Consider the following 24,069-nt stretch of genomic DNA (forward strand, 5'->3'; position numbering starts at 1 on the left):
AGCAGGTTAGTTAACAGGGTCAGCAGGTTAGTTGTTAACAGGGTCAGCAGGTTAGTTGTTAACAGGGTGTAACACGTCTGTACAGTTCAACAGCAGAAGGGATTATAACATTTCCACTTTGACAAAATCATTGCTCGACTTTGAAACCAAAATGTTGAGATTATAATATAAATTAAGATTGATACTTGAGCATGACCAATTTAATTTCTCATTTGCACACATTCCCAAACAAACTATTCACAACTAGTTAGACATTTATATTTTCCCCATTACAACCAAACCTCTCAAATTACAGCAGTTAAGTAAAATGTACCAAAAAGACAAAGTTCCTTTTCCCACTTTCTAGAGCCAGATGTTCCTGCTGGCTGTGATGATGAATCCTCTTCATTTGAGAACACCGTAGCAAAACACTTTGCAATAGGACACTTTTTTATTGGATAAATTCAGGTAGGTCCGTCCCCGTTTCTGCCCCTTTACTTCCATTTGGTTCCTAGTGAATACGACCCTGGCTACCTACTACCTCACGTAGGTGGAACAACTCCTCAACCCAACACTCTGGGTCTGGGAATACCTTCTAGGCCCACACAGCTCATTAGATGTACATGCCCCGTAGGACTCTAGTCAAAAGTAGCGCACTACATAGGGAATAGGGTGCCGTTTGGGACTTTGTCCGTTAATCTCTATATAGATTTCTCAACAGATTTGCATGAATGCTCTGCCAGATAATGACACACACACTGTCCTGTCTTAAAGTTCTTAAAGTTTATTGTGCAGCTTTTGCAGTTGTTAAATGTAAAAACATATAGCCATATCCTTTCTTGTACGTTACCCTGTGGAACAGATGGTTCAGAACAAGAGGGCTACTTACTGTAGCACAGTACAGTGTAGGGTTTCTTCAATGCTGGATGGGTCCAAAGGCATCTTATGGTCATAGACCATTTGTAATTACTAGTCGTCGTATGAAATCTAGTATCCTTCCATGCAGCATACTATAATCGATGTTTACATTTTCCCTTTTAAAAACATTGATATGTGTTAGTGTAAGCATCATCACTTCAGCATTTGATTATCTTAAGGCTGATAACGTTTATCCAACTCTGTCATGTAAACAGTAGGCTATAGGCCACTCAACCCAGTAAATGGCAAATATGAGCTACAAAAAGGAATGTCCTGAATGCTTTTTTGGACTTTTGGTGTAACCTGGACATCATATTGTCTGTGCTGTATAATAGCCCTGAGTGTTTTCATGATATACATGTCAATAGACAGAAGAAATTGAGTTAGTGGAGGGTGTTTATAACAGGGAATGTAACCGACTGACCCTGAACTGGATCCTCTGTGGCTGCAGCATCTTTAGTGAGGTCACAGTAACAGAGACACCTATATTGTTCTGAACTGGATCCTCTGTGGCTGCAGCGTCTTTAGTGAGGTCACAGTAACAGAGACACCTATATTGTTCTGAACTGGATCCTCTGTGGCTGCAGTGTCTTTAGTGAGGTCACAGTAAGACAGACTCCTACACTGTTCTGAACTGGATCCTCTGTGGCTGCAGCATCTTTAGTGAGGTCACAGTAACAGAGCGACTCCTATACTGTTCTAAACTTGATCCTCTGTGGCTGCAGCATCTTTAGTGAGGTCACAGTAACAGGGACTCCTACACTGTTCTAAACTTGATCCTCTGTGGCTGCAGCATCTTTAGTGAGGTCACAGTAAGACAGACTCCTATACTGTTCTAAACTTGATCCTCTGTGGCTGCAGCATCTTTAGTGAGGTTACAGTAACAGAGCGACTCCTATATTGTTCTGAACTGGATCCTCTGTGGCTGCAGCATCTTTAGTGAGGTCACAGTAACAGAGACACCTATATTGTTCTGAACTGGATCCTCTGTGGCTGCAGTATCTTTAGTGAGGTCACAGTAACAGAGACTCCTATATTGTTCTGAACTGGATCCTTTGTGGCTGCAGCGTCTTTAGTGAGGTCACAGTAACAGAGACACCTATATTGTTCTGAACTGGATCCTCTGTGGCTGCAGTGTCTTTAGTGAGGTCACAGTAAGACAGACTCCTACACTGTTCTGAACTGGATCCTCTGTGGCTGCAGCATCTTTAGTGAGGTCACAGTAACAGAGACTCCTATATTGTTCTGAACTGGATCCTCTGTGGCTGCAGTGTCTTTAGTGAGGTCACAGTAAGACAGACTCCTACACTGTTCTGAACTGGATCCTCTGTGGCTGCAGCATCTTTAGTGAGGTCACAGTAACAGAGCGACTCCTATACTGTTCTAAACTTGATCCTCTGTGGCTGCAGCATCTTTAGTGAGGTTACAGTAACAGAGCGACTCCTATATTGTTCTGAACTGGATCCTCTGTGGCTGCAGTGTCTTTAGTGAGGTCACAGTAAGACAGACTCCTACACTGTTCTGAACTGGATCCTCTGTGGCTGCAGCATCTTTAGTGAGGTCACAGTAACAGAGCGACTCCTATACTGTTCTAAACTTGATCCTCTGTGGCTGCAGCATCTTTAGTGAGGTCACAGTAACATAGCGACTCCTATAGCATTCTGTCTGTGGGGAAACTAAGTTTGATCTAAAAAAGTTGATCGGTCACTCCAACCATTTTGTACAATCACAAAATAAAATCAATAAAACATGTTTTGAATGTAGAAATGCAGTGACAATATGCATGTGCAGTCTAAATAACCATCTAAAGAAAAAGTCCAAGTCACATTTAAGAAAAAGAGTCCAGCATTAGATACCATGTGTAAAAAAGAGTCCAGCATTAGATCCTGTGTATGAGGTGGATACTCAGTCTGATATTGCCTCCTACAGGTCTTTCTAACTGTGAATTAGTCCCAAATGGCACCCTATTCCCTATTTAGTGCACTACATTTGACCAGACCCTTATGGACCCAGGTCAAAAGAAGTGAACTATAAAAGGGAGTAGGGTGCTATTTGGGATGCACCCAGTGAAACCACAAACATTTGAACCCCACGAGGAAAAGAAAAACAGCCATATGTCAAGAAATGCACAACATGTTCATTGGAACAGTCCATCCCACTGGAACTCATGTGACTAGTGAGTGTTAAGGTTTGGTCACTGTCTTTCTCCACCAGATATCTGTGCAGATTAAAGAAAGGAGACAAAGAGAGGAATCCACTTTATGACTATTGAGATGCCACCAGTATTTTGTCTTTGCCCCGCTTCTTCTTTGCTAAATAGTGGACTCGTAGTTAGCCGTGCTGCTGCTGCCCTTGGGCGACGTTTTGAGCAGGACTACTGGCTCCTGCATACTACTACCACTGGGGCCTGGTTCTGGGGCCACCAGGGCTGGAGTCCCCTCCTCTCCATACCCATCCTGGTCCTGCGTAGTGGTGGGAGTGGAGGAGTCTGGGTAGATGACCAGGAAGGTGGAGGTGAGGAAGCCCAGGAAGGAGCCTCCAGAGGCCATCATTGGGATGACCCGCACGCTGCCAACCGCGTCCACCACCGTGCTCAGCGCAGACGCCACCAGGATCTGGGCAATGTACACCTGGCACGACAGTATGGCACAGTCGATGCCGAAGCCTCGTCGCGACTTCCCCGGACTGTTGTGGATGTACTGCGGTAAAGACAGAGGGAATTTTTAAAAACATTTTTTACTAATCGCTCACATCAGTTCAAAGATAGGTAATAACCTAGTTCCAAACTCAATTATCATCACATTGGCCTAGAATGAGCAACATATCCATATAAAGTCGTTTTTATTGACAATATGACCAGTTTGGAAGTGTACCGACATCCTTGTTCTCATGGTACTGGCAGAGTCTACTAACTAGGTCTGTTAAGATCTATAGAGAACTAAAGTAATCTACACTGAGTGTACAAAACATTAAGAACACCTGCTCTTTCCATGACAGACTGACCAGGTGAATCCAGGTGAAAGCTATGATCCCTTATTGATGTCACCTGTTAAATCCACTTCAATCAGTGTAGATGAAGAGGAGACATGTTGAAGACGAAGGCCATGCAGCTGAAACTGAGTTTAAACTTTGTTTTCATTGAACATGCCATACAAAATGGCATTTTAAATAATTATATGAAGAGTGCCTTGGTCCTCCTTTATTTCTAAGGATTTTTAAGCCTTGAGACAATTGGGACATGGATTGTGTATGTGTGCCATTCAGAGGTTGAATGGACAAGACAAAAGATTGAAGTGCCTTTGAACGGGGTATGGTAGTAGGTGTCAGGCGTACCAGTTTGAGTCAAGAACTGCAACGCTGCTGGGTTTTTCATGCTCAACAGTTTCCTGTGTGTATCAAGAATGGTCCACCACCCAAAGGACATCGAGCCAACTTGACAACTATGGGAAGCATTGGAGTCAACATGGGCCAGCATCCCTGTGGAACACTTTCGACACCTTGTAGAGTCCATGCCCCAACGAATTGAGGCTGTTCTGAGGAGTTCCTAATGTTTGGTATTCTCAGTGTATAGTCTCATTTAACCCTACAAGACATGTGGGCATGTAGTTCTGTTACCATTTAACAGAAAGGACGTGAGACAGAAATCATGTACCGGCTCTGCTACACTACAGCTATCGGACGTTCAGCTTCACACATTGAGGGAATGTATCAAGAATGGTCCACCACCCAAAGGACATCCAGCTCATTTTACAACTGTGGGAAACGTGGGAGTCAACATGTGCCAGCATCCCCGTGGAACACTTGACACCTTGTAGAGTCCATGCTCTGACATATTGAGGCTGTTCTGAGGGCAAAAGGGAGGGGGTGCAACTCAATATTAGGAAGGTGTTCCTAATGTTTTGTACACTCAGTGTATAGTGGGGTGGAACTCAACATTAAGAATGTGTTCCTAATGTTTTATAATCTCAGTGTATAGTGATCTATGGTGTTCCACAGTGATCCATAGGGATCCTCACCTGCTTGTTCTCGTGGTACTGGCCCAGCAGAGCGTAGGGGCAGTAGGAGATACTCATGGAGATGATGCCCATGGTGCTGATCATCACCATGGCAACGTAGACGTTAGGGAAGATGGCCATGACGGCGGTTCCCAGGGAGAAGCTCAGAGTACCCAGGATGTAGATGACCTTAATGCTCAGGTCGTAGTTGTCCAGGTACTTCTGGAGAACAGCTGTCAACAAATACCACATACGCAACATTATTGAGTTGGCACAAATGTGTTGCATTAAGTAGCATGTACTTAGTACTCACTATACTGGGTGTGAGTCAAGTCCTCACTCTTTGGTATACACATTGCTGTTCATACTGTACACGTTGCTGTTCACTGTACACGTTGCTGTTCATTTTGCTGTTCATACTGTACATGTTGCTGTTCATACCGTACACGTTGCTGTTCATTTTGCTGTTCATACTGTACACGTTGCTGTTCATACCGTACATGTTGCTGTTCATTTTGCTGTTCATACTGTACACGTTGCTGTTCATACCGTACACGTTGCTGTTCATACCGTACACGTTGCTGTCCATACCGTACACGTTGCTGTCCATACCGTACACGTTGCTGTTCATTTTGCTGTTCATACTGTACACGTTGCTGTTCATACCGTACACGTTGCTGTTCATACTGTACACGTTGATGTCCATACCGTACACGTTGCTGTCCATACTGTACACGTTGCTGTTCATACCGTACACGTTGCTGTTCATACCGTACACGTTGCTGTTCATACCGTACACGTTGCTGTTCATACCGTACACGTTGCTGTTCATACCGTACACGTTGCTGTCCATACCGTACACGTTGCTGTTCATTTTGCTGTCCATACTGTACACGTTGCTGTTCATTTTGCTGTTCATACTGTACATGTTGCTGTTCATACCGTACACGTTGCTGTTCATTTTGCTGTTCATACTGTACATGTTGCTGTTCATACCGTACACGTTGCTGTTCATACCGTACACGTTGCTGTCCATACTGTACACGTTGCTGTCCACGTTGCTGTTCATACCGTACACGTTGCTGTTCATACCGTACACGTTGCTGTTCATACTGTACACGTTGCTGTTCATTTTGCTGTCCATACTGTACACGTTGCTGTTCATTTTGCTGTCCATACTGTACACGTTGCTGTTCATACTGTACATGTTGCTGTTCATACCGTACACGTTGCTGTTCATTTTGCTGTTCATACTGTACACGTTGCTGTTCATACCGTACACGTTGCTGTTCATTTTGCTCTCCATACTGTACACGTTGCTGTTCATACCGTACACGTTGCTGTTCATACTGTACACGTTGCTGTCCATACCGTACACGTTGCTGTCCATACCGTACACGTTGCTGTTCATACTGTACACATTGCTGTTCATACTGTACATGTTGCTGTTCATACCGTACACGTTGCTGTTCATTTTGCTGTTCATACTGTACACGTTGCTGTTCATACCGTACACGTTGCTGTTCATTTTGCTCTCCATACTGTACACGTTGCTGTTCATACCGTACACGTTGCTGTTCATACCGTACACGTTGCTGTTCATACCGTACACGTTGCTGTCCATACCGTACACGTTGCTGTCCATACCGTACACGTTGCTGTTCATTTTGCTGTTCATACTGTACACGTTGCTGTTCATACCGTACACGTTGCTGTTCACGTTGCTGTCCACACCGTCCACGGTGCTGTCCACACCGTCCACGGTGCTGTCCACACCGTCCACGGTGCTGTCCACACCGTCCACGGTGCTGTCCATACCGTCCACGGTGCTGTACATGTTGTTGTCCACGTAGCTGTCCATGTAGCTGTCCAGGTAGCTGTCCATGTAGCTGTCCATGTAGCTGTCCAGGTAGCTGTCCATGTAGCTGTCCACTCTGTCCATGTAGCTGTCCACTCTGTCCATGTAGCTGTCCACTCTGTCCATGTAGCTGTCCACTCTGTCCATGTAGCTGTCCACTCTGTCCATGTAGCTGTCCACTCTGTCCATGTAGCTGTCCACTCTGTCCATGTAGCTGTTCATACTGTGTATTTCTCTAAGGAGTAGGACCTACCTGAGCAGACTGCAGCAGTAGCAGCATAGACAACCAGTCCCCAGCAGCCCATCTGAACCCCTTTATGGTAGTTCTGCAGTTCAGTGGAGTTAGCAGGAGCCTAGATGGAGAAACTAGAACATATAGAAGTCCAGAAACTCCTAAAGCAATTTGTAACACAAAATTGTGCATATTATCAGAATTAACATTTTGTCCCATTAAAAAACATTACATAGGCATTTAAAATAACTTGAGCCCTTGTCAGTAGACCTAGTGGTTCTCAGAGGGTTCCCTGTCCTACAGAGGAGAAACAGAGACCTAGTGATTCTCAGAGGGTTCCCTGTCCTGCAGAGGAGAAACAGAGACCTAGTGATTCTCAGAGGGTTCCCTGTCCTGCAGAGGAGAAACAGAGACCTAGTGATTCTCAGAGGGTTCCCTGTCCTACAGAGGAGAAACAGAGACCTAGTGATTCTCAGAGGGTTCCCTGTCCTACAGAAGAGAAACAGAGACCTAGTGATTCTCAGAGGGTTCCCTGTCCTACAGAGGAGAAACAGAGACCTAGTGATTCTCAGAGGGTTCCCTGTCCTGCAGAGGAGAAACAGAGACCTAGTGATTCTCAGAGGGTTCCCTGTCCTGCAGAGGAGAAACAGAGACCTAGTGATTCTCAGAGGGTTCCCTGTCCTGCAGAGGAGAAACAGAGACCTAGTGATTCTCAGAGGGTCCCCTGTCCTACAGAGGAGAAACAGAGACCTAGTGATTCTCAGAGGGTTCCCTGTCCTACAGAAGAGAAACAGAGACCTAGTGATTCTCAGAGGGTTCCCTGTCCTACAGAGGAGAAACAGAGACCTAGTGATTCTCAGAGGGTTCCCTGTCCTGCAGAGGAGAAACAGAGACCTAGTGATTCTCAGAGGGTTCCCTGTCCTACAGAGGAGAAACAGAGACCTAGTGATTCTCAGAGGGTTCCCTGTCCTGCAGAGGAGAAACAGAGACCTAGTGATTCTCAGAGGGTTCCCTGTCCTACAGAGGAGAAACAGAGACCTAGTGATTCTCAGAGGGTTCCCTGTCCTGCAGAGGAGAAACAGAGACCTAGTGATTCTCAGAGGGTTCCCTGTCCTGCAGAGGAGAAACAGAGACCTAGTGATTCTCAGAGGGTTCCCTGTCCTGCAGAGGAGAAACAGAGACCTAGTGATTCTCAGAGGGTTCCCTGTCCTGCAGAGGAGAAACAGAGACCTAGTGATTCTCAGAGGGTTCCCTGTCCTGCAGAGGAGAAACAGAGACCTAGTGATTCTCAGAGGGTTCCCTGTCCTGCAGAGGAGAAACAGAGACCTAGTGATTCTCAGAGGGTTCCCTGTCCTACAGAGGAGAAACAGAGACCTAGTGATTCTCAGAGGGTTCCCTGTCCTACAGAGGAGAAACAGAGACCTAGTGATTCTCAGAGGGTTCCCTGTCCTACAGAGGAGAAACAGAGACCTAGTGATTCTCAGAGAGTCCCCTGTCCTGCAGAGGAGAAACAGAGACCTAGTGATTCTCAGAGGGTTCCCTGTCCTGCAGAGGAGAAACAGAGACCTAGTGATTCTCAGAGGGTTCCCTGTCCTGCAGAGGAGAAACAGAGACCTAGTGATTCTCAGAGGGTTCCCTGTCCTGCAGAGGAGAAACAGAGACCTAGTGATTCTCAGAGGGTTCCCTGTCCTGCAGAGGAGAAACAGAGACCTAGTGATTCTCAGAGGGTTCCCTGTCCTACAGGAGAAACAGAGACCTAGTGATTCTCAGAGGGTTCCCTGTCCTGCAGAGGAGAAACAGAGACCTAGTGATTCTCAGAGGGTTCCCTGTCCTACAGAGGAGAAACAGAGACCTAGTGATTCTCAGAGGGTTCCCTGTCCTGCAGAGGAGAAACAGAGACCTAGTGATTCTCAGATGGTTCCCTGTCCTGCAGAGGAGAAACAGAGACCTAGTGATTCTCAGAGGGTTCCCTGTCCTACAGAGGAGAAACAGAGACCTAGTGATTCTCAGAGGGTTCCCTGTCCTGCAGAGGAGAAACAGAGACCTAGTGATTCTCAGAGGGTTCCCTGTCCTGCAGAGGAGAAACAGAGACCTAGTGATTCTCAGAGGGTTCCCTGTCCTGCAGAGGAGAAACAGAGACCTAGTGATTCTCAGATGGTTCCCTGTCCTGCAGAGGAGAAACAGAGACCTAGTGATTCTCAGAGGGTTCCCTGTCCTACAGAGGAGAAACAGAGACCTAGTGATTCTCAGAGGGTTCCCTGTCCTGCAGAGGAGAAACAGAGACCTAGTGATTCTCAGAGGGTTCCCTGTCCTGCAGAGGAGAAACAGAGACCTAGTGATTCTCAGAGGGTTCCCTGTCCTGCAGAGGAGAAACAGAGACCTAGTGATTCTCAGAGGGTTCCCTGTCCTGCAGAGGAGAAACAGAGACCTAGTGATTCTCAGAGGGTTCCCTGTCCTACAGAGGAGAAACAGAGACCTAGTGATTCTCAGAGGGTTCCCTGTCCTGCAGAGGAGAAACAGAGACCTAGTGATTCTCAGAGGGTTCCCTGTCCTGCAGAGGAGAAACAGAGACCTAGTGATTCTCAGATGGTTCCCTGTCCTGCAGAGGAGAAACAGAGACCTAGTGATTCTCAGAGGGTTCCCTGTCCTGCAGAGGAGAAACAGAGAATACGAAAGAAGAGTAGGAAAGAAAACAGGATCAGTAGATTATTGAGGAAAGATGGACAAATAAAAGAAGAGTTTGCTCATTCTCCAACTGAAATAAACTACAAACTATAATGAACTACAATAAACAATGAATTACAATGGAGGACTGGACCGGTTCTTACTGTGGGGTCTCCAGCATAGATGACCTGTCCCATGAAGTCTGTGTAAAAGACGGCCTCAGCGATGATGGAGAACCAGGTGAGGAGATGACAGACGCAGAGCCTCAGCAGCTGGGGGGGCATCTTCAACATGGACAGCCACAGCAGCTTGACCGTGGTGCCCCCCTCGTCCCCGTCGTCACTCTCAGAGTCACCGCTGGACAGCGTGGTGCTGCTCTGCTGGAGCTCCCTCCTCTGCTGCCGCCGCTGCATGTGCTCGTAGATGTCGTTCATGCTCTGCGAGGTCTTGATGCGGAGGTTGGCGCCGGCTGGATTGCCCATGGTGTTTCTGCGGTGGCGGTATCGTGCTGAACCCACGCGGCCATAGTAAGAGAATGTAAATGACGGCTGGCGGTAGAAGGTGTGGGGGAAGCGGCGTGCCCCGGCGGTGGTGCTGGACGGCCTCAGGCCTGGCATACGGCCCTGGCTGTTGGCCCCGCGGGCTGTGTGGTTGGAGGGGACGGCCGTGGCCGCTGAGGCCCCGTTGAGGCCCTTGGCTCCCTGGTTGGTCTGGTTGTTGAGCAACATGTGCTCCCTGCTGAAGTAGGGGGAGGGGTCCTGGTGGAAGAGGGGCAGCTGGCTGTCTGCCTGAGCCTCGGGCTGGGGGCCTTCCTGGTCCTGGATGCCCCATCCACTGTCGTGTCTCTGAGGGGTGCCAGGGTAGAAATCTTGGGGGTAGTCCTGAAAGATGGAGGGCTCAATGTCGGCCAGGAAATGACCGTCCTGGTCCAGGTCTGAGTCCAGCTCGATGGTGGCGTCAGGCATGGCCAGCACCGAGTCGCTCTTACTCCTCACCCTGTCCACGTTGATGAAGAGCTCTCTCTCTGACTGGGCGTCCTCCTCTCTTATAACGTCCAGCTGAGGTATACTACGAGGCCCCGCTGAGCCCTCCTTCAGTTTCCCTGAGGAGGACAGGCTGTCGGAGTCTCCCTCTCTCGGAGTGTCACCACGAGCCTCAAAACTCTCCTCCTTGATACTGAACATGTGTAGAGTCACAGATATGGTGAAGATGACGGCAGCAAACACAAACAGGATCTGCTCCTGGGACTTGAAGGCCGTGCCCAGGATGGTGCTGGTCCAGTCCAGGCCACCCAGCACGTAGCCAACCGCTCCTCCCAGCCCTGCCAAAAACACAATGTCAAAACAATGTTAGAGCTAGCCACTTTATGAGTTGTTCGGTGCTCGAAATACCGATGATAAATGACTTTCCTCATGTTTTTGTTTATTCCCCTCAGGGAATCATCACGGGAGCAACCGTGACCAATAAAAGTAAAGATTGTATTTGTTTAGAGGGGGCGCCATGTGACCTCACATTCCAAACATGTCGCTCCACCAATCATATACCCCGGCTTCAACATGAAATCAATTTAAAACCGACTCAAGACATGACTGATAGCTCTCTTAACGTAATATTGAGCAATAATAACTGTTATAGAGTGGACTTGGCAGTTACATAGTGATTCTATAGTGTCTTAGTGTCCTCTCCTCCCGTCCTCTCCCTGCCTCCTCCTCCTCAAAACGGCAGATGAAAGTGCAGAAAGAGAACAGGATATGAGGAGAGGAAATGTGCTTGTAGGGTTCTTAACTTCTTTGGGATAGGTGGCAGTATTTTCCCGGCCGGATAAAAAACGTACCCGATTTAATCTGGTTACTACTCCTGCCCAGAAACTAGAATATGCATATAATTAGTAGATTTGGATAGAAAACACTCAAAAGTTTCTAAAACTGTTTGAATGGTGTCTGTGAGTATAACAGAACTCATATGGCAGGCCAAAACCTGAGAAGATTCCATACAGGAAGTGCCCTGTCTGACAATTTGTCGTCCTTCTGTTGCATCTCTATCGAATATACAGCATCTGTGCTGTAACGTGACATTTTCTAAGGCTTCCATTGGCTCTCTAAAGCCGACAGAAAGTGGAATGGGGTGTCTGCTGTCTCTGGGCGAAGAACAGCAGGAGAATTTGTAAGTGGTCAGCCTGGGGACAGTGACACTGGAGATGCGCGGTCACGAGACTACTCCATTTTTTTCTTTCAGCCTTTGAATGAATACAACGTTGCCCGGTTGGAATATTATCGCTATTTTACAAGAAAAATAGCATAAAAATTGATTTTAAACAGCGTTTGACATGCTTCTAAGTACGGTAATGGAATATTTGGAATTTTTTTGTCACGAAATGCGCTCGCGCGTCACCCTTCGGATAGTGACCTGAACGCACGAACAAAACGGAGCTATTTGAATATAACTATGGATTATTTGGAACCAAAACAACATTTGTTGTTGAAGAAGATGTCCTGGGAGTGCATTCTGACGAAGAACAGCAAAGGTAATCAAATTTTTCTAATGGTAATTCTGAGTTTAGGTTGTCCCAAACTTGGTGGGTGTCAAAATAGCTAGCCGTGATGGCCGAGCTATGCACTCAGAATATTGCAAAATGTGCTTTCGCCGAAAAGCTATTTTAAAATCTGACACCGCGATTGCATAAAGGAGTTCTGCATCTATAATTCTTAAAATAATTGTTATGTATTTTGTGAACGTTTATCATGAGTAATTTAGTAAATTCACCGGAAGTTTTCGGTGGGTATGCTAGTTCTGAACATCACATGCTAATGTAAAAAGCTGCTTTTTGATATAAATATGAACTTGATTGAACAAAACATGCATGTATTGTATAACATAATGTCCTAGGAGTGTCATCTGATGAAGATCAAAGGTTAGTGCTGAATTTAGCTGTGGTTTGGGTTTATGTGATATATGCTTGCTTGGAAAATGGCTGTGTGATTATTTGTGTTTATGTACTCTCCTAACATAATCTAATGTTTTGCTTTCGCTGTAAAGCCTTTTTGAAATCGGACAATGTGGTTTATCTTTAAAATGGTGTAAAATAGTTCATTGTTTGAGAAAATTGAATTGTGGTATTTTAGTTGGTTTTGTATTTCGCGCCGTGCGATGCCATTGGCTGTTGGCTAGGGGTTCCGCTAGCGGAACGTCTGTCCTCAACAGGTTAAATCCTCTTCCTGCTTCCCTCCGACTGTTTGAGGAGGTGGGGAGGAGAGGACACAAGGAATCAAGGACAGCCTATTGAGAAGGAGCCAATACAACTAGGGCAGCATAGTGTACCTGCAGAGAAGGCATGTATGTTGAGGGCCATGTCCTGCTCCTCTGTGTCGGCTACATCCAACAGGTAGGCTCTGATAGGCCCATCTGAGGCGTCTGCACTGAAGTCCAGTAGAACCACACCCAGCACCGTCAGCACTATCCCAATGGGCTGACTGCTGGGAACGTCCCCGAGGGCTAACCCTACAGCACACAGAATAAGAAGAAGGAATAATAATAATAATGTGTTGTATTTATGTAGCATGTCGAAACGTTGGTTATTAAATTGTTGCATCTGAGCTCTTAGAGTGTGCGGCTTTCCTTTATTTTCTAGTATTTATATAGCATAGCACTGTCATTAAAGAATCATTATACAATACAGAAAATATAAAAAACAAACATGAGCATCTAAGGGAGTTTCACATTTCCAATACATGATGATTAAATAGTGCCTACGTCCCACATCGCACCCTATTACCTTTATAGTGCACTACTTTTGACGACAGCCCAGAGGGCTCAATGGCTCTGGTCTAAAGTAGTGAACTACATAAGGAATAGGGTTCCATTTGGAACTCAGTCAGTACCTCCCTCAAAACTAAGTACCAATGGACACTAGGCTCACCTAGGAGGGACCCATTGAGGAAGAGAGAAACTCCCAGTAACACCCCCACACAGAGTGCCAGGATGAAGGGTCTCCTGCGGCCCCATTTCAGGGTGCAGCGGTCGCTGGCTGAGCCAATGAGAGGGGTGAGGATCAGGCCCAGGATGGGGCTCAGAAACCACGTCAGGCTGTAGTACTGCTCTGGAAGTCCTGAAAAAAACACAAAACAAAAAACACACAGAAACAAAAAACACCTTCAGTCAATATGCTTAAGGCTTTGGCCACAGAGAGACTGATCACGGATGAAATCCTATTAGCATTCATCAAATATTAGTTTGTCAAAAGTTCAACTATTACAAAATCTTTTGCCCGCAGCCTAAAGGGCATTCTTTACAGAACCACAGCCATCAAAGCTTTTAATCAACAATGCTGAATCACATTCTAGTCCTTCCATAGTCTCTAGCAGGTTTGGTGAGGCATAGATCCAATCTGGCCGTGTGAGGTGAGGTGAAAGGTGAGGTGAAAGGAGGTTTGTGGGTAGCTGGAACCATCTCAATGTATCACGCTCCAGTCTGATGTACTGTGGACCTTGGAACTAGGCTGTTTCACTGAGCTTTCTAATGAAAGCTATGCAGCTGATGCTCTACTTCAGCAGGCCTACACATTAAACAACAATCACTGTACATCTCCCACTAGAATATGTGTTACAGATTGTCACTAGAAGGAAAACAAGTGGACGTGTTTCTACAAGCCAGTTGTTCATTAACCTAGATAAGAGCCCTCACGCAAGACACAACTTGTTGCAAGAACTATGGAAACAAACTGACAATCTTCATCTCTGTGATACTTCCCTCTGTAGGAACACTACAATGATATAGGCCTCACGCAGCTATGGCAACAACAGAACAGACAGTGAAACTGGAAACACAATAAATGGAAGCTTCCTATCCTCTTTCAAATGCTAGGTAGTGCACGTTAGAATTTGTTCAGAAAGGGTTAAATGCGGAGCCTGTTGGTTTACGGAGTGGAATGCACTGAATGTGACCTAGTCTGTTGCTCAGTCTGAGCAGTAAAATGGTTATTGAAATGTCACTGGCTTCTGGACAGACTTTTATAACCCTCTCAGAAAATCAACAAGATATGAGAAGCTGGCATCAAGTCAGATCGTCCTTCTCAGAAAAACCAAGGAAAAGTAGTTAAACATAGGCTCTACATTAGGGGCCCGTAATGAATGACTGGGACTAGGTTATACCCAAGGCAATAGTGGGAAATGTCACCAAGACTTAACCCTTTACACTCGTGGGAATTGGCCTATATGGATAGGGCTAAATTGAAATGTTTCTTACAGAAAAAATATGAAAAGCAAATGCATAACCATTGTAGCAATTGAAAGGGAAGAGTTTGTAGATCATGGGAAAATGAGTAGCCCAAAAGGTGAGGACACAACAGTTCACCTGGCACAAGACTGAACCCAACCATTACACTGTTCATTTTATATTTACTCTACTTTTTCATCAGTTGTTGATAACGAAATCTGAATATACTCTGGATACATTCAGTAACATAATAATATTCCTGGAAATTGTGGGGTAGGTGCAACATAAGACACAAAAATGACAAGGGTCTAACTGGTGTCTCCAAGTGGACATACACCTCTCCAAAGTGTGCACAGTTCCTAAGACATTTCAATGCACTTTTATGACTCAAAGAAGGGTCTTGAACTCTCCTAGCTGTGCCGTTGAGGAACTAGAGCAAGCACACTTGTATTTGTTTATAACACAATCCTGCATCACACAATTACTGTTGTTATTTACACAATCCTAAAAAGGGTCCATTAGAAATGGCAATCTGGGTCAGGTGGGCTTGATTTTAAAGCTTGTTCTATTGCCAACATGACTAACTAAGTTATCAAACAGGATCGCACAGCGTTCGGCTTTCACAAGGCAATACAGAGGAACATATAGTCATTTAGGTGTGTAGAAAGAAGTCATAAGTGCATTCAGGTGCTTGTTCCGCACAATAAACAAACAGACTCCTCCTGTTCAGAACAACCCAGGGTATGACCACATGTCATCTTGTAACTGTACATCAAACAGACTCCTCCTGGTCAGAACATCCCAGGGTATGACCACATGTCATCTTGTAACTGTACATCAAACAGTGATCATAAACGTTGATACTGTATATGACTTGAGTTTTATGATTTGGAGATGTGAAGTGCACATTTGGACTCACGGATGTTTGGCTTGCTTGGATCATCAAAGTGGTATTAAGTATAATCCTCAACGTCTCATCTTTCAGAATACATCGAGTCATCTTAATTTACAGCATATCCCTCAAACAGATGACAAAGAATTTGCAAAAGTTGACCAATTAGCAGTAGGGATGGGTGCTCAAGTTCAGAACGGCTGTTGGGTCAAAACTAATGCAGAGCCAGAGCTCTGACATCATGTATAACATGTTACTGTACAGCCACTGCCTTCCAATTGTAGGCGCTTATTAGTTCCCAAATCTGCCATTTTCAACCAGAAGTTTAAAGGGTTACAAAAACAAACTTTTACTTCACCACTATTTCAAAACATTATTATGTGCACTCACACGTTTGCTTCTGTTATGACAGTCCTGAAGGAGCGGATTTAGATAAGCCTGCGTTATCCAATACTAGTTCAGTTGTGACAATGTCTGCCTACAATATTCATCATACATTGAAAGAAATGTGCAGCTGTTCCATGCTGTGTAGATAAAGAGACCTAGAGACCTACTGTCCATGTACCCTAAACTGTACATAGGAGTTACATCACAGAGATGGAGAGTTTGGCAAATCCATGTATGACAAAATTGTTCCCAACGGGAAAACAGGTTGACTGAAACGTGCAGACTCACACATTCTTGCCATACCTACCAAACTCTGTAGAAGACATTGTTCCATTCTGCATTGGTGGCAAACCTAGTAACCTAGTAAGGGCCCGGCCTGTTATGCTGCCTGTGCACAGTGTACAGATAGTTAACATAACCCCACATAACTCCCAGCCCTTATGATGGAGTAAACCTAACAGAGACTGGGTCAGGACCAATCTTTGGTAACCATTTGGCAAACAATTATCCAAAAGGGTAAAATACACATATGAAATGCCTTAGTTGCAACTCCAATACAATTTTTTGTCAACCAACACCCTCCATTGGTACCGACCTATTTGCAGTAAGACTGGTGTGACCAGGGCTGTCTCCATGGCGTAGCAGAACTCTCGTCCGAACATGACAGCACCATGCATGACCCACTTGCGCAGGGGAATATGTTCCTCCCCAGCACCCTCAGCCAGAGACCCATTAGGACTCTCCTCGTCCCTCTCACCGCTCTGCTTCTTCACTGGCATCTCCACCACATCCTGACGTGGCAAAACAGTCAAGTCAGCCTTCTGGGGGACCATGGTCGTCAGCTCGTATAGAGAGAGAAGTTATGACTGCTCCCCTAAAGCCTTAATGTAGTTTACGGTCCTGTCCGCTCCGATGCAACTGTCCTTCCCTTTATGGTCAATCAGAGGACTACTATCAAAACAACAGCACTATACATGAAGGAAAAATCCTGCTTTTCTTTAGTTCTTTCGAGGTGGACAACGTTCCTCTCTAGAGCCCCATGGAGTGACTCATCTGTAGAGGGGACACAGACAGACAGAGTCAGACAGACAGCATGAGCGTTAGTATGTTAACCCATAGTCAATAATGCCTTTATAACCAATAAACATCTCAATGTTACTGACTCTGGATAGGCCGATAAAGGCTAGTATTATGACAGTTTAGGCCTATTTTATATTCCAAATGTCAGCAGTACAAATACAATAAGGGCTTTAGTAGCTAGTTGGGTAAAGTTTAATGATGCACATTCAGCTGGGATGCTGCCGAATAGATAAGCCAAGCTGCTGCTGTAATCAGCCCTATTACTATGAATGTACACCTGCAATTAAAGTACTGAGTCAACCCATTGAGCTGCAGGAGAAAGTTCCTCAGATTGGAGGAAGGAAACTCCATCCACGCAATCAAGTCTTGAAAACAAGAACTCAGCCACTGCGTGAACTTGGGTGAACCAGCTGTCCTGTAGGAGTTTCAGCAGCTGTGAGATGAGACTAGTGTAGGCCTAGAAAGATAGATGTGCATTATGGACAATATAGGCTGAAATACACATAGCACAACCTTGTTGTTAGGCATGAGGGATGTTATGCATGCCATTGCTGTGCTCCTAGTAACTTACCTTGCTTTGAGGGTAGATGAGGTAGCTATTAACAACCCAAACAGGTGGCCTACTGTTCTAACAGAGATTGAATTACAGTGAGGGGAAAAAAGTATTTGATCCCCTGCTGATTTTGTACGTTTGCCCACTGAAAGAAATGATCAGTCTATAATTTTAATGGTAGGTTTATTTGAACAGTGAGAGACAGAACAACAAAAAAATCCAGATAAAAACGCATGTCAAAAATGTTATAAATTGATTTGCATTTTAATGAGGGAAATAAGTATTTGACCCCTCTGCAAAACATGACTTAGTACTTGGTGGCAAAACCCTTGTTGGCAATCACAGAGGTCAGACGTTTCTTGTAGTTGGCCACCAGGTTTGCACACATCTCAGGAGGGATTTTGTCCCAATCCTCTTTGCAGATCTTCTCCAAGTCATTAAGGTTGAGGCTGACGTTTGGCAACTCGAACCTTCAGCTCCCTCCACAGATTTGCTATGGGATTAAGGTGTCTGGAGACTGGCTAGGCCAATCCAGGACCTTAATGTGCTTCTTCTTGAGCCACTCCTTTGTTGCCTTGGCCGTGTGTTTTGGGTCATTGTCATGCTGGAATACCCATCCACGACCCATTTTGAATGCCCTGGCTGAGTGAAGAAGGTTATCACCCAAGATTTGACGGTACATGGCCCCGTCCATCGTCCCTTTGATGCGGTGAAGTTGTCCTGTCCCCTTAGCAGAACCCCCCCCCCCCCCCCCCCCCAAAGCATAATGTGTCCACCTCCATGTTTGACGGTGGGGATGGTTTTCTTGGGGGTCATAGGCAGCATTCCTCTTCCTCCAAACACGGCGAGTTGAAACTTCAGACGGGCATGTATATGTGCTTTCTTGAGCAGGGGGACCTTGCGGGCACTGCAGGATTTCAGTCCTTCACGGCGTAGTGTGTTACCAATTGTTTTCTTGGTGACTATGGTCCCAGCTGCCTTGAGATCATTGACAAGATACTCCCGTGTAGTTCTGGGCTGATTCCTCACCGTTCTCATGATCATTGCAACTCCACGAGGTGAGATCTCGCATGGAGCCCCAGGCCGAGGGAGATTGACAGTTCTTTTGTGTTTCTTCCATTTGTGAATAATCGCACCAATTGTTGTCACCTTCTCACCAAGCTGCTTGGCGATGGTCTTGTAGCCCATTCCAGCCTTGTGTAGGTCTACAATCTTGTCCCTGACATCCTTGGAGAGCTCTTTGGTCTTGGTCATGGTGGAGAGTTTGGAATCTGATTGATTGATTGCTTCTGTGGACAGGTGTCTTTTATACAGGTAACAAGCTGAGATTAGGAGCACTCCCTTTAAGAGTGTGCTCCTAATCTCAGCTCGTTACCTGTATAAAAGACACCTGGGAGCCAGAAATCTTTCTGATTGAGAGGGGGTCAAATACTTATTTCCCTCATTAAAATGCAAATCAATTTATAACATTTTTGACATGCGCTTTTCTGGATTTTTTGGTGTTCTTCTCTCTCTCACTGTTCAAATAAACCTACCATTAAAATTATAGACTGATCATTTCTTTGTCAGTGGGCAAACGTACAAAATCAGCAGGGGATCAAATACTTTTTCCCCTCACTGTAAACTTTTGATGACATTTTTATTTTATTTTTTTAAAGATGGGATTTCCAATAAGGTTTTATAGTAAACCTGTTCTGGCTAAATGTACCACACAACAATTATCCCCTTGTGCCAAACTTCTTCAACTGGATCTTCTAAACATCCTCATATGGAAAATGACCTTGAAGAACCCACCCCTCAACGCTCCACCCAGTCTAGTTAGCGAATTCTCATGGGAAGAATAGTTGAGTGGTGGGAAATCCTGCTCATCTCTCATCCTTTCTAACCGCTCTGCTAAAATCCACTCCTCTCTCACAGGAGAAAAAACCATATGATATGAAAAGTATTATAATAAACATGAAACGGTGAATGTAACAAGCGCTCATCATTTCAAATAGGCTACATGTCATATTAAACAGCATATACAGTGCAGCCGGAATGTATTCCACATTTTGTTAGTTTTATAAAAAATCCTCAATCTACACACAATACCCCATAAAAACAAAGCAAAGAGGTTTTTAGAATAAATGTTTGCAAATGTATTAAAATCAGAAATACCTTAAGAAATTCATAAGTATTCAGACCCTTTGCTAGGAAACTGAAATTGAGCTCAGGTGCATCCTATTTTCATTAATCATCCTTGAGGTGTTTCTACAACTTGAGTCCACCTGTGGTAAATTCAATTGATTGGACATGATTTGGAAAGGCACACACCTATCTATATAAGGTTCCACAGTTGGCAGTGCATGTCAGAGCAAAAACCATGCTATGGGGTTGACGGAATTGTCCATAGCGCTCCGAGACAGGACTGTGTCGAGGTACAGATCAGGGGAAGGATATCGAAACATTTCTGCAGCATTGAAGGTCCCCAAGAACACAGTGGCCTCCATCATTCTTAAATGGAAGAAGTTTGGAACCACCAAGACTCTTCCTAGAGCTGGCCGCCCGGTCAAATCGAGCAATCGGGGGGAAAAGGGCCTTGGTCAGGGAGGTGACCAAGAACCCGATGGTCACTGACAGAACTCCAGAGTTCCTCTGTGGAGATGGTTGTCCTTCTGGAAGGTTTTCCTCTTCTCTGCAGCACTCCACCAATCAGGCCTTTATTGTAGAGTGGCCAGACTGAAGCCACGCCTCCGTAAAAAAAGGCACATGGTAGCCCGTTAGAGTTTGCCAAAATGCACCTAAAGACTCTCAGACCATGAGAAACAAGATTCTCTGGTCTGATGAAAGCAAGATGGAACTCTTTGGCCTGAATGCCAAGCGTCACGTCTGGAGGAAACCTGGCACCATCCCTACGGTGGTAGCAGCATGCTGTGGGGATGTTTTTCAGCTGCAGGGACTGGGAGACTAGTCAGGATCGAGGCAAAGATGAACAGAGCAAAGTACAGAGAGATCCTTGATGAAAACCTGCTCCAGAGCACTCAGGACCTCAGACTGGGGTGAAGGTTCACCTTCCAATAGGACAACGACCCTAAGCACTGCGCTGTTTGCGCTGTTCTGTGAAGGGAGTAGTACACAGTGTTGTACGAGATCTTTAGTTTCTTGGCAATTTCTCACATGGAATAGCCTTAATTTCTCAGAACAAGAATAGACTGACGAGTTTCAGAAGAAAGTTATTTGTGTCTGGCCATTTTGAGCCTGTAATCGAACCCACACATGCTGATGCTCCAAATACTAAACTGGTCTAAAGGCCAGTTTTATTGCTTCTTTAATCAGAACAGTTTTCAGCTGTGCTAACAATTGCAAATGGGTTTTCTAATGATCAATTAGCCTTTTAAAATGATAAACTTGGATTAGCTAACACAATGTGCCATTGGCACACAGGAGTGATGGTTGCTGATAAAATGTTATTGGTCACATACACATGGTTAGCAGATGTTAATGTGAGTGTAGCGAAATGCTCATGCTTCTAATTCCGACAGTGCAGTAATATCTAACAAGTAATCGAACAAATTCACAACGACTACCTTATACACACACAAATGTAAAGGGATGAATAAGAATATGTATAAATATGTATGAGCAATGGCCGTGCGGCATAGGCAAGATGCAGTAGATAGTATAGAATACAGCATATACATCTGAGATGAGTAATGTAGGATATGTAAACATTATTAAAGTGGCGTTATTTAAAGTGACTACTGATACCTTTATTAAATCCATTTATTAAAGTGGCCAGAGATTTGAGTCTGTATGTTGGCAGCAGCCTCTATGTTAGTGATGGCTGTTTAACAGTCTGATGGCCTCTAACTAGCACATAACAGGCCTCTGTAAGCCTATGTAGGTATTCCATATATATAAAAAATATCTGCTGTTTCCAGCTACAATAGTCATTTACAACAATAACAATGTCTACACTGTATTTCTGATCAATTTGATGTTATTTTAAATGGACAAATAAAATAGCTTTTCTTTTAAAAACAAGGACATTTCTAAGTGACCCCAAACTTTTGAACAGTAGTGTAGGCTGTGACTTGCTTAGAATTAAATACAAATGAAGTAAAAAGTTCCTTATTAGGCTCAGTGCCTTTGAATTCATTTTTAAAAGTGAGTGTGGCTTCAGGCTTACGTGATGGTGCCTTGAGAGCAGGCCTGCAGCGCGCCTGCAGAGTCACTGGGGATGCTAAACACCCTTTTGGCCACTCTTGCCAGGCTAGGCACGGATGCAGTTTATTTTCTTTATAGGTATGCTTAAAGGTTTTTAGGCACAATAACCCAATTAAAACTAAAAGCTCCTTGAAAAAAAGTTGGAATATGCCAGGCCTATTGGGACAAAATCAATGATGGCCCATTGTATCGATAATAGAACAAAAATTAAGGAAACTTAAGATCAGATTTTTGGTTTATAAATACTTTGCTCCAATGACACACTTAATTAACTACCCACCTCTTCCTTCCTTTTAGCATGTGCACATAGTAAGTACACCATCTTGGTTTCGGGACGTGTCTGTTCAGATTCCACAATGATTATTTAGTTGTGGACATTACATCTTTGTACGTCACCTTGATTTTGCACCTGTGTGTTTTATAAAAGTATTTATGACAATATTTTGCAAACTCCATGACAGTAGCTAAAGCAAGAGGCTATAGCAGCAGACAACAAATGTATGCTGGGCCGGGCATGTCCTGAGCTCATGGAGCACTACTGGAGCGCTCCAGCCTTTGGGAATCTTGCTCCGCAAATTGGGCACGCTCCACTCCCATACTCTGACACTGCCTCCGGTATATAGGTGGGGGGTAGGGGCGCTCCAGTACAGTAGGTGGCAATAATGCACCATAACGTTGGATGCCAACTGCCAATAAACCCCACAGAAGAAGGGGCGGGGGCAACAATCGGCGCACGTGACAATTAAACTTTGATTTACACACCGGAAACTGTTTTCCTACAGTTCTGTTAACGACGGCAGGTGTTCGGCAGGCAGGAGCGAAGGACACTCTATGCTAGCTAGCAATAGGTGGTGGCGACAACGGTAGACAGTGTCCTTCACCCCTTGCCTCCCGTGCACACGGTTCTCTCCGGTACAGAGCATGCAGGAGCAATCGGTAGACAGTGTCCTTATCCCCCGCCTGTCGAGCACAGTTCTCTCGGAGTACACAGGAGGCGGGGCGACACCATGTGCTAACTAGCACCCGTGGTAGACTATCCTTCGCCCCCGCCTGTCAGGCATTGTTTTCCGGCAGTTATGTTAACAATGACGAGGGCAGGCAGGAGTGAAGGACACTGCCTACCGGTGTCGCAGAACACCTGCCGGGTACACAGGAGACGAAAAACATATAATACTTTAATTTACCTTTTGGGGGGTTCTTGAAGGAACCAATGGGATGCTTGAGGGGGCGTTCCTACAGATGCAGTAATACCCATATGCAGGAACGCCCCCTTAATGCGGGCTGCAGTTGCACACTATAGGTTGGGACCGTTGTTCTACACCTCTATGGTTGGGATACGTTTTAGACAGGGCTGGTTCCTTTATCTCAGAAGTAAGAAATAAGTATATCATCAATAACTTGCTAAATTAGCGAACGTTACAGAAGCTATCCAAGTTTGCAAGCTAAAGAGCTAGCTAACTTCCTCAGTCTGTAACGTTAGCCAACTATGCTATCAAACTGTTCTGGCATGAGTTACCGGTATATTATTGGTATCACTATCCCTATATCTAACGTCAAAGCCCGCTACAATATAGACCATCTCTGCTATTAACATTGGTGTGTAGTAGATTGTACAAGCTGTCACGAACGCTAATGATACAACGAACAGGTGTGTTCACATGATCAGACGGTAGCTAACTAGCTAGTTAATGTTAGCTTAGAAGCTAGCTAGGTAGCTACGGTATTTTAGCTAGCTATGATGAATGTAACCCGTAGATAACCAGCTAACTTGGGATGGGCTACCGAATGCTGATAAAAATACACAAATCGAATATACCTGATCCCTTTTTCCAATGTAAAGAAGTATTCACGTTCCTTAGTCGTCGGTGTGCCCGAGTAGCCTGAGCTTGCTAGTTGTTTCGACACGCTGATGCCCAGTCCAATGACAAAATGCATTACCCAATCTCATTAATTGCCACCGAAAAAAAGCAGTACTTGACATCACTAAAATCGATGACCAATTGCTCTAATTCTATCCAATGGGTGGCAAGCTTGGATGCTATTCAACAAATGTACACAACATTCAGAAGCATTTGTTGTCCTGTGATAATTGTA

General features: G+C 44.9%; 2 protein-coding genes across 3 annotated transcripts; both read right to left on the reverse strand.

The window, feature by feature from the left end:
* Positions 1-185: 185 nt before the first annotated feature.
* Positions 186-23,990, reverse strand: LOC115185624 (solute carrier family 45 member 4). 2 transcript variants are annotated; one of them, XM_029745792.1, is made up of 9 exons: positions 23,792-23,990; positions 16,732-17,189; positions 13,563-13,751; positions 12,965-13,144; positions 9,811-10,967; positions 7,004-7,103; positions 4,914-5,125; positions 3,349-3,596; positions 186-3,047 (listed from the first exon to the last, which is right to left on the reverse strand). In XM_029745792.1, exons 2-9 carry the CDS (start codon positions 16,967-16,969, stop codon positions 3,035-3,037), a joined length of 2,337 nt encoding a protein of 778 aa, XP_029601652.1. In that variant the 5' UTR covers positions 16,970-17,189; positions 23,792-23,990; the 3' UTR covers positions 186-3,034. The 2 variants fall into 2 exon arrangements, with proteins under 2 accessions (XP_029601652.1, XP_029601651.1); XM_029745791.1 differs by having other exon boundaries at positions 186-3,596; positions 23,792-23,986.
* On the reverse strand, positions 5,122-7,050 carry LOC115185650 (protein dopey homolog PFC0245c-like). Its single transcript, XM_029745794.1, has 2 exons — positions 5,875-7,050; positions 5,122-5,733 (listed from the first exon to the last, which is right to left on the reverse strand). The coding sequence occupies exons 1-2, from the start codon at positions 6,970-6,972 to the stop codon at positions 5,221-5,223; spliced, it is 1,611 nt and encodes a 536-aa protein (XP_029601654.1). The 5' UTR covers positions 6,973-7,050; the 3' UTR covers positions 5,122-5,220.
* Positions 23,991-24,069: the final 79 nt, after the last annotated feature.

The sequence above is a fragment of the Salmo trutta genome, chromosome 3 (assembly GCF_901001165.1).
Source record: "Salmo trutta chromosome 3, fSalTru1.1, whole genome shotgun sequence".
Lineage (NCBI taxonomy): Eukaryota > Metazoa > Chordata > Actinopteri > Salmoniformes > Salmonidae > Salmo > Salmo trutta.

Coding starts and splice junctions, on each gene's coding strand:
- LOC115185650 (XM_029745794.1), bottom strand. CDS start 6,972: ATGAACAGCTACATGGACAGAGTGGACAGCTACATGGACAGAGTGGAC. Junction 5,734..5,874: donor TGTACGGTATGAACAGCAAC/ATGTACAGTATG, acceptor ATGGACAGCAAC/GTGTACGGTATGAACAGCAA.
- LOC115185624 (XM_029745791.1), bottom strand. CDS start 16,969: ATGGTCCCCCAGAAGGCTGACTTGACTGTTTTGCCACGTCAGGATGTG. Junction 5,126..7,003: donor TACTGCTGCAGTCTGCTCAG/GTAGGTCCTACT, acceptor ATTTGTTGACAG/CTGTTCTCCAGAAGTACCTG. Junction 3,597..4,913: donor AGTACCACGAGAACAAGCAG/GTGAGGATCCCT, acceptor TCTTTACCGCAG/TACATCCACAACAGTCCGGG.